General features: G+C 33.7%; 1 protein-coding gene across 4 annotated transcripts; it reads left to right on the forward strand.

Moving 5' to 3' along the window:
• The first annotated feature begins 635 nt into the window (after nucleotides 1-635).
• Nucleotides 636-6,546, forward strand: LOC116107393 (GDP-L-galactose phosphorylase 2-like). Of its 4 annotated transcripts, XM_031393668.1 has the most exons (10): nucleotides 636-696; nucleotides 796-863; nucleotides 1,446-1,874; nucleotides 2,465-2,586; nucleotides 2,660-2,719; nucleotides 2,828-3,058; nucleotides 3,423-3,596; nucleotides 4,653-4,904; nucleotides 5,735-5,909; nucleotides 6,121-6,546. In XM_031393668.1, the coding sequence occupies exons 3-10, from the start codon at nucleotides 1,784-1,786 to the stop codon at nucleotides 6,129-6,131; spliced, it is 1,116 nt and encodes a 371-aa protein (XP_031249528.1). In that variant the 5' UTR covers nucleotides 636-696; nucleotides 796-863; nucleotides 1,446-1,783; the 3' UTR covers nucleotides 6,132-6,546. The 4 variants fall into 4 exon arrangements, with proteins under 4 accessions (XP_031249528.1, XP_031249525.1, XP_031249529.1 ...); XM_031393665.1 differs by having other exon boundaries at nucleotides 5,735-6,546; XM_031393669.1 differs by having other exon boundaries at nucleotides 5,741-6,546.
• The last annotated feature ends 3,066 nt before the right edge of the window (nucleotides 6,547-9,612 follow it).

Genomic DNA, 9,612 nt, shown 5'->3' on the forward strand with positions numbered 1-9,612 from the left:
CACCACGAAGATTCTTCCAGTAGAGGTGAAATTCTGATCTTAAGGATAGTGCTTTTGACATTGCTGTTTTGCTGCTGTATTGTTGCTATTTTACTGTTGTATCATTGCTATTTCACTACTATTATTCTGCTACTTTTGCTGCTATTCTTCAACTGGTTTTGCTATTGTTATCCTTCTTTTATTCTACTGTTTTGCTGCTATTTTCCATTGTTTTGCTATTGGATTTTCTGCCATTTTCTCTGCTTTTTTACTACTAATTTGTGATTAAATCTCAACAAATGTTAATAATATAAGATACCATTACTAAAGTAATGAGAGATAAACCCCCACCAAACAACCCCTCACAATATTTAAGACGCCTACGCTTAAAAAAAGGTTTTGTAACATGAATATTCCGAATGCATCCATAGAATGTGCAATTATATGAAGCGCAGACCGACCTAGGTACAATATGTTGGCACGATCGAATATTTGGCAACGAGTTTCTCCCGCTTCGTTGAATTAAACACGTGTCAAATACTGATTCGAAGTAAAAGATCTGTAGATTTTGACCAGTCAGCCAAATCAAGCCACGTCATCACGAGATATACAAATATTAAAATACACAAATTTGCAGAAATTTTTTTATTTCGTCTATAAATTAGGGCTTCGGCTTACTAATTTTAGTTCTTTGTTTTGCAGATCAGGAATTTCGAGGTATATGTTGTTGAATTCTTGAAAAAATTTAATAAATTTAAAGTTTATTAAATTATAAATTATTGAATTATTTGTTTTGTATAATGGACCTGAATGCAGATATTGCTTTGTTGTTGAGCGGTTTTGAAATTGCTTGGATTAGTGAAGTTTCTTTGTATAAGCTAAAGGTATGCAATTAGTCTCTTGTTTTTGATTGCTGATATACTGAAATTGGAATTTTTATGTGTTGCTTTGTGTTTGTTGTTGAGTAATTGTAAATATATGAAAAGGAAAAAAAAAAAAAACAAAAAAAAAATTGTGGCAAATCTCATATTCATTTAATTGGGTGCTGGTTGTAAAATAGAACATTTTAGAGTTGAAATTTGTGGAGTTTTAATATTTATTTTAACTGAAATTTGATAAATTGGCTGTAGTAGTGTATTGATTGATATAAAAATTTAAAATATATGTGGGGGTTCATTGGATTGTGTGGTTTTAGTGGTAATGATTGTTGCATGATACGAGTGGTATTGAAGATTTTAACTTTCATAGCTTTCCTACAATTTTTTTTTTTTGAAATTCTGGCTAGTTTTAGTTGAGTTCATGTGAATTTTTGCATTAATAAGAAATGGGGAAATTATCATCAGTTTCTATTTTCTTTCCTATTCTAAGGGTCCTTTGGAGTTGAAAAGGGGATTGTGTATTTCTTGCTTGATTGAATTTTTAAAGATTACAGGATAACTTGATCTGCTAATTTTACTTTTTCTTAGTGGTCTTTCAAGATTTGAGGAGAGAAGGTGATTTGCTGGCCAGTTAGGCTGGCTTCGTCTATTCAAACACGGCTCTAACAAGAGAGACTCGTATTAAGATTAGAAGGGGCGAAGAATGTGTACAAGCTTTTCCTAAGTTCTTGATTGCATCCCCTTCATTTCACGGTGGTCGTGGTGCCCTACCTTCAGCTGGTGGGCATCCAGCGGATCTTACTTTCCTTGCCGGTGGTGGGTGCTGATATGGGCATCCAGTAGATCTAACCTCAAACCATTGTACTGGCATTCTAAACATATTTTTTTCAGTTTGTTATCAGTTTACTAATATTGTTAATTTGAGCATGGTTACCGTCAAGCAACTTCAAAATAACAAAATTCTGCCAAAGTCTGAAACAACAGAGCACTTAAAATGTCCTTTGTTCTCTTTTCAAGGTTAATTTCAGCTTGTTTTTGTTAATTGATTAGGCTTATGTATTATTTGTTTCAGTGTGTTTCTGATTCTTGTAAGATATTGCTTGCTTGCTTTCAACTGCTGGAAACTTGCATGTATGACACATAACAACCACCCTATCCTCTTCCTACTCTGGTTATGAACTGAAATTTACAGAACAAGACCCCTTTAGTTTCATAGTGTGGTATGCAGTCAAAGTAGATTGTTACAAGTACATGTATGTCTAGTTGGCATTGCTCTTTCTCATAGTCTGCTTCTATTAGGAAATACTATAAGATTAGAGACCCTGATACCTGAAAAAGGTAAGTATTTCAAGTAGCAGCAATTAGATAACAAAAGTAATTTTTATTAGTTCAACTTAATGGATATTTACTCCTACACCATATTTTGGTGAGGATATATACCCTTTCTTCTCATTTGTATAACCCGATGGATAGTTCTTATGAATATTGTTTGTATTTGAACTTCCACTTTTGGAGTTCTATTGTGGTGGTGTGGGCCACTAAACTGTTAAAGCAAAATATACTTCTGCTTTCCTTTTATATGTTTTAATATCTGAAGAATTCAACAGGTGTCAAAACCCCTACCTACAACTTAGGTAGCCAATCTCTTGGTGAGAAGACTTCCTCTGGAGGACTTTTAAGCAATCCTGAAGAAGAACAGAGTATATTGGATGCTCTTTTGCTTGCTCAGGTATGGAACGAACATGAACCTATATCTCTTGGGGTCTAGCTGCTGTTTCTAAATGCATTTGTATTACTTTCAGTGGGAAGAGCGGATGTGGAAAGGTTATTTCAGATATGATGTGACGACTTCTGAAGTTAAGGTATTTTAAGCTGCATTAATATTGTTATGAAACAAACTGCTGGTATTTTTCTTAAATAAAGATTCAAGTTACAGTTAAGTTGCTTATCATCATAGGTACTTCTTGCAGGTCATCAGTGGTAGAGGAAAGTTCCTTGCTCAATTGACTGAAGAGTGGAGCATGGATTGTCTATCAAAAGCTGAGGACAGTAAAGTCTGTCATCAAAGAGATTCGTTTTTGTTTCACAGAATCAACCACCATGAAGAACTACTCTTTTGTGTTGCAAGCAGCGACAAGACGAACTCTGAGTTCATTCCTTTAGCTGCTGTGCCGAATGGTGCCATCTTGATTATTGTAAATGTAAGGCTGAGTATGTATGATTTGTGTCTATAAGTTTATCTACAGTATCATAGATGGTATACATCACATATGTGGAAATTTTCTGCTAAATGGGTTTACAGCTATGTCCATTTATTAGTCCTCATTAGATGATAATAACCATTTTGATGCAGTTTTATTTGCTTGAGTCGTTCTCCTATTTTGTGCTCAAAAGGATACAGTAGTTGCCAGTATATCAAAAAAACTGTTTGTGGGACCGGTGAATTGCCATTTGGCTGTGCTACTTAGCAAATTGTTAATCTGTATTAGATGTTTGTTACTATCAATGAATGTAGAGTTTGAATGACTCATTCTTACAATCTGATTTCTCTCCTTGGTTTTTAAGGCAACCCCACTGGAATATGGCCATGTCTTCCTGGTACCGTATGGCCCTAGCAGACTTTATTTGGATTCAACATTCTTGGAAATGATGTTGAGGGTTACCGTTGAAATAAATAACGATTCTTTCCGCTTGTTCTATGATTGCTCTAGTGCTGGTGCTACTCATATATATTTTCAGGTACTAATTTGCAAACAATTTTTTTCTTTTTGTGCTTGCATCTTCCAGCTGATAATCACTACTATTACTGTAATTTTTTCCTCATAATTTCTAAATTATGTTGCATAAGATAAGATTATTATTTGGGACTGGCAGTGTTACTCTCCACTGCCTGTTTTTCTTTTTTAGTTAAAGATGAGAATAACATTATTAGGACCAGAGACTCATCGCAAATTTGAACTATAGCTAACTCCTTGATAAACGTCTATGGGAAGCCTCTAAATTTTTTTGAGGTTATTGCAATTTTCAAAGATAAAGAGGATTGCTGCCTACTTTAAAACCAGGAGGGTTATGTTATAATTAGGACAAACTTCAATGGATATTAATGAAACTTTTACTTTACCAAATACACATCAGAGTCTCATGATCACATGTTTGAATAAAGAGTTTTTTATTTGTGATTTTAAATCTTATTCTGAGGGGTTAGTTGAGAGTGATCGGCAATGTGGCTGGTTCCCAATGTCTGGGATTCAATTCTCAGGGTCATCTAGCTGCTGATGAAATTTACAAATTTTTCCTGCTACAAAAAAAATTATTGTTTGGTGGGGGACCTTGTTTTAAGATCAAGTTTGTTAAGAGAGTTTGGGGCTTTCTGAATTATCAAAAAAGAAAAAAAAAATTATCAAAAAAGAAAAAAAAAGAAAAAAAAAAAACATTGTGATGTGAATGTATGGACTGTTCCTTATTTGGACAGGCTTTTTAGTGTAAGCATCAAATGTAAAAGTAAAAGAATTTGAATTTTCATCAGGCATTTGTATTTTATGTCATCAAATAAGTTATACGTGTATCACATTCTGAGTTTTGTAGAAAATGTTTGGAGGTGAAGACATTTTGTAGATTCCAGTTTTCCTGTGAACTGGATTGACTTAATAACCTTGATGCTCAAAAAGACATTATTTAATGATGCAAGACTCTTGCTTACGTTCTAATTTTTTTTATTCCAGTGGTCAATTTTCTTTCTTCTTGATGTGTGCTTTGAACTTACCGGAAAATTTATTTCTTTCTCTGGTGTTTTAGGGCTGCTACTTTCCAAATCATTTGCCTGTGGAGCTCATGCATGTTGATACTTTCTTTAGTGATGGGCAGAAAGGAATTCGTATCAGTACAGTGACAGATTACCCCATTAAGACTCTCCTTTTTGAACACACCTGCAATATTAAGATTATGGTGGAGCTTATTTCTGAGATATGTTCTCATTTACAGGAAAAGAACATTCCCCATAATCTTCTAATATCTGATCATGGCAAAAAGATCTTTTTGTTCTTTCAGGTAAATGATCAATTTCTTCAACAAAAGATGTGCAATACTTCAATTAAAAACTTAAAGCATGATTACTTTTTTGGCTTGATTTGAGCTGAGAGGAAGGAAGCAAATTTATAGTTATACTAGTTTCTTGGCATTCAATACAAATTTATGGTTATAAATTTTTTTCTTGGTGATTCTATTTCTTGAATTTGACATGTGATGTCAAAAAGGAGAGGGATGAATATTTGCGAAAAGTGATTTTTGCCTATAATTCACTGGACTATTTTCTATTTTGCACGCTGCTTGATCATGCATATATATTTAATATTAAAAGGATTTAAATAATTAAATACTTCAAATTAATTATGTTCATTACAAAGTACTTTTAGCATGGACAAGAACTACAAAATGCATCTTTTTTTATCTCTGACTTGTACATAATATCATTAGCGAAACCATGCTTCCTTATTTTTCATCTAATAAATCATTGTTTAGTTTTCCATTTTCAAATTTTGAATACTGGTACGCAAGGAAACTTGGTTTTGCATTGTATGTATAATATCATATAGTGATTTGTTCTCTTGTATTTGTGTTTAAGCTTTAACATCTGGAAAAATAATGTTGTGATTACTGTGATACAGTGGAATTCTGGCCTGCTTTTGGGTTGGAATGCTTAAACTCCTTTTTTTTTTTTAAAAAAAAAAAAATTTATTTTTAAAATATTGTTTTTAATATTCTGATACATTTATGCAAATTGCTGGTAACGGTTTTGTTGTGTGAAGTTTGTATCACGCTAGGGGATTTTTTCTTTTGGTTTCTGGTGATTGGCGATGACTTATTATATACTGCTGCAGAAACAGACAACCTCATCCGACCTTTCAGCTTGGGAATGTGGCGGATATTTCTTGTTCAGGTCAAAGTATGAATTCGATCAAGTAACTGAGGAGGCTATGCTTATACATCTGAGCACTGTCTCACTTGATGATGCAGGCTTTGAGGCAGTGAAGCAGCTCAGTGGAAACATTGCAAGTAAGCTTGTCATTTGATCTCGAGTCTGTCTCGATGAATTTATGGCACAAAATAGCTGCATAAAAGTCTTTCTGATCTATGTGAACAGTGAATACATATGTTTGTTAACTATTTCAAATTTTTCTTGTGTTTGGGTAAGATATCTTTGGAAGGATTGAAGTTGTTTAAATGGCGACGAGTTCTTCTAATATATCGCATTTATGTGTGTTAGATGTGGTATAAGTGCTGGAAAATCCAGTTTGGATTTTTTCTGGAGCTTTGGCAAAATATTATTTCGCTTCCTGCCATCGGAATCTATTGCAAGCTTTATTTGTAGATTATGATTGAATAATAATACTATACATACAACATTTTTATACAACATTATGTGGCACAAGATGATTGGGTGAAAGTTTAATTTTAATCTAAAATCAGTCAATCATATTTTATCACATAATGTTGTATGAGAAATGTTGTATAAATTTGTTGTATGTGTAGTATTACTTATGATTGAAAAAACAGTTGATAACATAAGGTGTGTTATGTTATAAATATATAAAAAATGATTAATTTTAATGATTATGTATTCAGAAAATAAAAGTGTATAAGGTGCGTTTGGCTGGGGGTTATATGAGATTGATGAGGTAATGTTATTTTATATTATTTTATTACTAAGTTTAGTTTTCAAAAGTAATATAAGATTTGGGTAATGAATGTATAAGTTGTACAGATGCTTCCATTTTCCAATTCAATTCAAGCTATAAGTTTGTGTGGTTATTTTTTATTATTATTATTTTTGCTCCCCTGCTGCATATATGTCTCATTTATATGAAGAATCTCATATACGTCTTCTTCGTGAATTTGTTGATATCATGCACTCTTATGGTATTATGCTATCTGAGAAGAAAATGCAGTTAGGGCAAACAAAGATTGATTTTCTTGATATAGTGATTACTGACGGCAAGTATGATCGTCAGCCTCATATTGCTAATGAGTTGCAAAAATTCCTAGATGTTTTCACAATCAAGAAAGAAATACAACAATTCTTGGGAATTCCTAATTACATGCACAATTTTATTCCCAACATTTCTCGTTTCATTACTCCACTTTCCCAGATGCTTAAGAAGAATCCTCATTCGTGGTCTGAAAAGCAAACAAATGCAATCAAGAGTCTTAAGTGCACATCATTTCATATACAATCGTTGAAGATTCTTTCTTTTGGGAAACAAATTCTTCAGACGGATGCTAGTAACACTCATTGAGGTGTAGTGCTTTTTGAACAAGATGATGACAAGGTATGACATTTATGTGGATACTAGAGTGGATAATTCAAACCACATCAGTAACATTATCATTCTACTTTCAAGGAAGTATTAGCAGTAAAAAATGCCATTGAAAGGTTTGAATTCCACCTTGTTGGACATCATTTCTTTGTTGAAACAGATATGAAGTTTTTTGATCAAATGCTTCGATTCAACAAGAAAAATGTTTTGCATCAACAAGTACTTCGATGGGTAGAATGGTTCAGCAAATATTCCTTCGCCGTCTAGCACATTAAAGGTCACACCAACACTATTGCAGATTATCTATCCATACCTAAAACTAAACAAGTTGGTTTCATGAACCCTAGATCCAAACCTCTTCCTTGTTTTATGTTCCAACCATTAACCCAGTCCAGTTCCTGTTCATCATCTTCTTCTTCACCAAACCATACTCAAAACGTACCTCCTGAATTCGATGACCTTGTTCAAACTCGTACCATTGATGAAAATGCTACCACCTTCATGTTTTCTTATCAGATTCAATGCATTGAAAAATGTGGACAATCCATGTATGATATGTTAGGCATCCATTCGGATTACCCCTTTTAAAAAATATTTTATTTACCTCCAGGTCTTGATATCATATTTTTGGAAGAATTATTATGGTTTTTTTTGGTATATGTTACACCAGTACCACATTGCCATTCAATTCCCAGTCCATCATATGTTGAAAATAATTTTCCGATATCAGTCATCCTCAACCTTTGAATTACTTTCTTTGATGACTTTTCTTAGATGGTTTAAAACGCTAGACAAATAGAAATCTGTGTTTGCTCATCAGCTTGCCCGGTACAAAGGTCCTATGTCTACCAAAATGGCATGGTCTATTATGTTTTTCCACAGATATCACTCTATCAGATCCAATGACCTATATTTTTCACAGCATCAAGTCACATTTCATCGGTCTTATCTATATGAACTTGTCTATAATATGTTTGACCATCCTGTTGAGACTAGATCAATTCAAAAAATCTTTTTTTAAAAAATCAGATCATTCCAAGTGAAATATAACCGTCCTTTCGCGATAATGCTCTGTGGGAACTCTTTCCTCAGACTACACTGAGAAATTACTCCAAGCCAAACAGACATGCATACGTTCCATCACTACTCAATTTGATGCCAATTCAGATTATCCATAATGGTGGTATCTAGACTCACAGCCAGATACTATGCGGGAAGAAGAGCTTCAACAGTCTTGTAATTACTATCTTCATAAATCCAGGCGACAACAGTACATGCATGCACCAAGTACCTCTACAAAACAAACATCCCAGATTCCAGATATTTCTTCAGATACATCTTCTTGACAAATCCATGCTGACTGGATTCAATCAATGGGTTGTTTCAATTTTCAAGATGAAGAGTCGTGGCACGTTACCAACTTGTTAGACGATTAAAGCTCTACGTGTCTTAAAATAAAAAGTTATGTCCTTTATGAAAATAGTGGTGGACTAAATGGCAGTTTGCCAACTCTGTAATATCTTCCGTATGTTTTGTAAAAGTCAAGTATTGTAGGCTAATAATAATAAATAAAAAAAAGTCAAAAAGTTAAAAAGTTTAGTCATGTATTAAATGACTCATTTATGAGTCTTGCTTGGGTTGTATATCTCTTATCTATAAGTAAAGCATTTTACCTTCTCGTGGAGGAGGATGAACTTTGTAAAACTCCTGTATGTTTCTCTTGCTCAAGAATCTCTCACTTCTTCATTGCATATTTTCTTTACACATCGTTACCATAGTTCTTCCATGTTTCTTTAATCTTTCTAAATTTTCTCTCAACCTCAAGGGTGTCGTAATATTCTGATAATATTAAGGATAGCAAAAGATCTCATATATGTCTTTAATTTATGTTCTTTGACATATTTAATAAATATGTTTTTCATTTATGTTTTTGTTCTTTGTTTATGTTCTTGGTGTGTTTAATTTTCACTAGCCTTTTTAGATGATGTTAGAAGCTATGTGGGTGTACGTGTGTGTGGGATAAAAGGAGGGCCTTGACCATGACTTCGACCGATCGTTGTGTTGATTGGTTTCGCTTAGGTCAGCTATCATAGTTTCCCACATGCATAAACTCCACGATCTTCTGACAACATCTCTAAGGTCTAGTAATCCGTATGTGTTGATTGGTTTCGCTTAAGTCGACTATCATAGTTTCCCACATGCATAAACCTCACGATCTTTTAACAACATCTCTAAGCATTGTTTTAAAAGCCGGACCGGAGGGCAACCCATTTAGCTTCCCAGGTCACGGTTCAATCGTTCCAACCGGTTGGACCGTCGATTGGACCGGTGACATCATCACACATCATGATGATGTCAACACATTTTAAAGAACCTGTTAATGCCTCTTCTTGGATGAGTTTCGCAACTCGAAGCTCACTGTAAACTATGATAAATAAAAT

The sequence above is a fragment of the Pistacia vera genome, unplaced genomic scaffold (genome assembly GCF_008641045.1).
Source record: "Pistacia vera cultivar Batoury unplaced genomic scaffold, PisVer_v2 Contig535, whole genome shotgun sequence".
Classification (NCBI taxonomy): domain Eukaryota; kingdom Viridiplantae; phylum Streptophyta; class Magnoliopsida; order Sapindales; family Anacardiaceae; genus Pistacia; species Pistacia vera.

What these genes read in the sequence shown, in the direction of transcription:
- LOC116107393 (XM_031393665.1), top strand. Translation starts at nt 1,784, where the DNA reads ATGGTTACCGTCAAGCAACTTCAAAATAACAAAATTCTGCCAAAGTCT. An exon ending in TCCTTTGTTCTCTTTTCAAG is followed by an intron (nt 1,875 to 2,464) that starts GTTAATTTCAGC and finishes AGAATTCAACAG; the next exon opens with GTGTCAAAACCCCTACCTAC. An exon ending in ATGCTCTTTTGCTTGCTCAG is followed by an intron (nt 2,587 to 2,659) that starts GTATGGAACGAA and finishes TATTACTTTCAG; the next exon opens with TGGGAAGAGCGGATGTGGAA.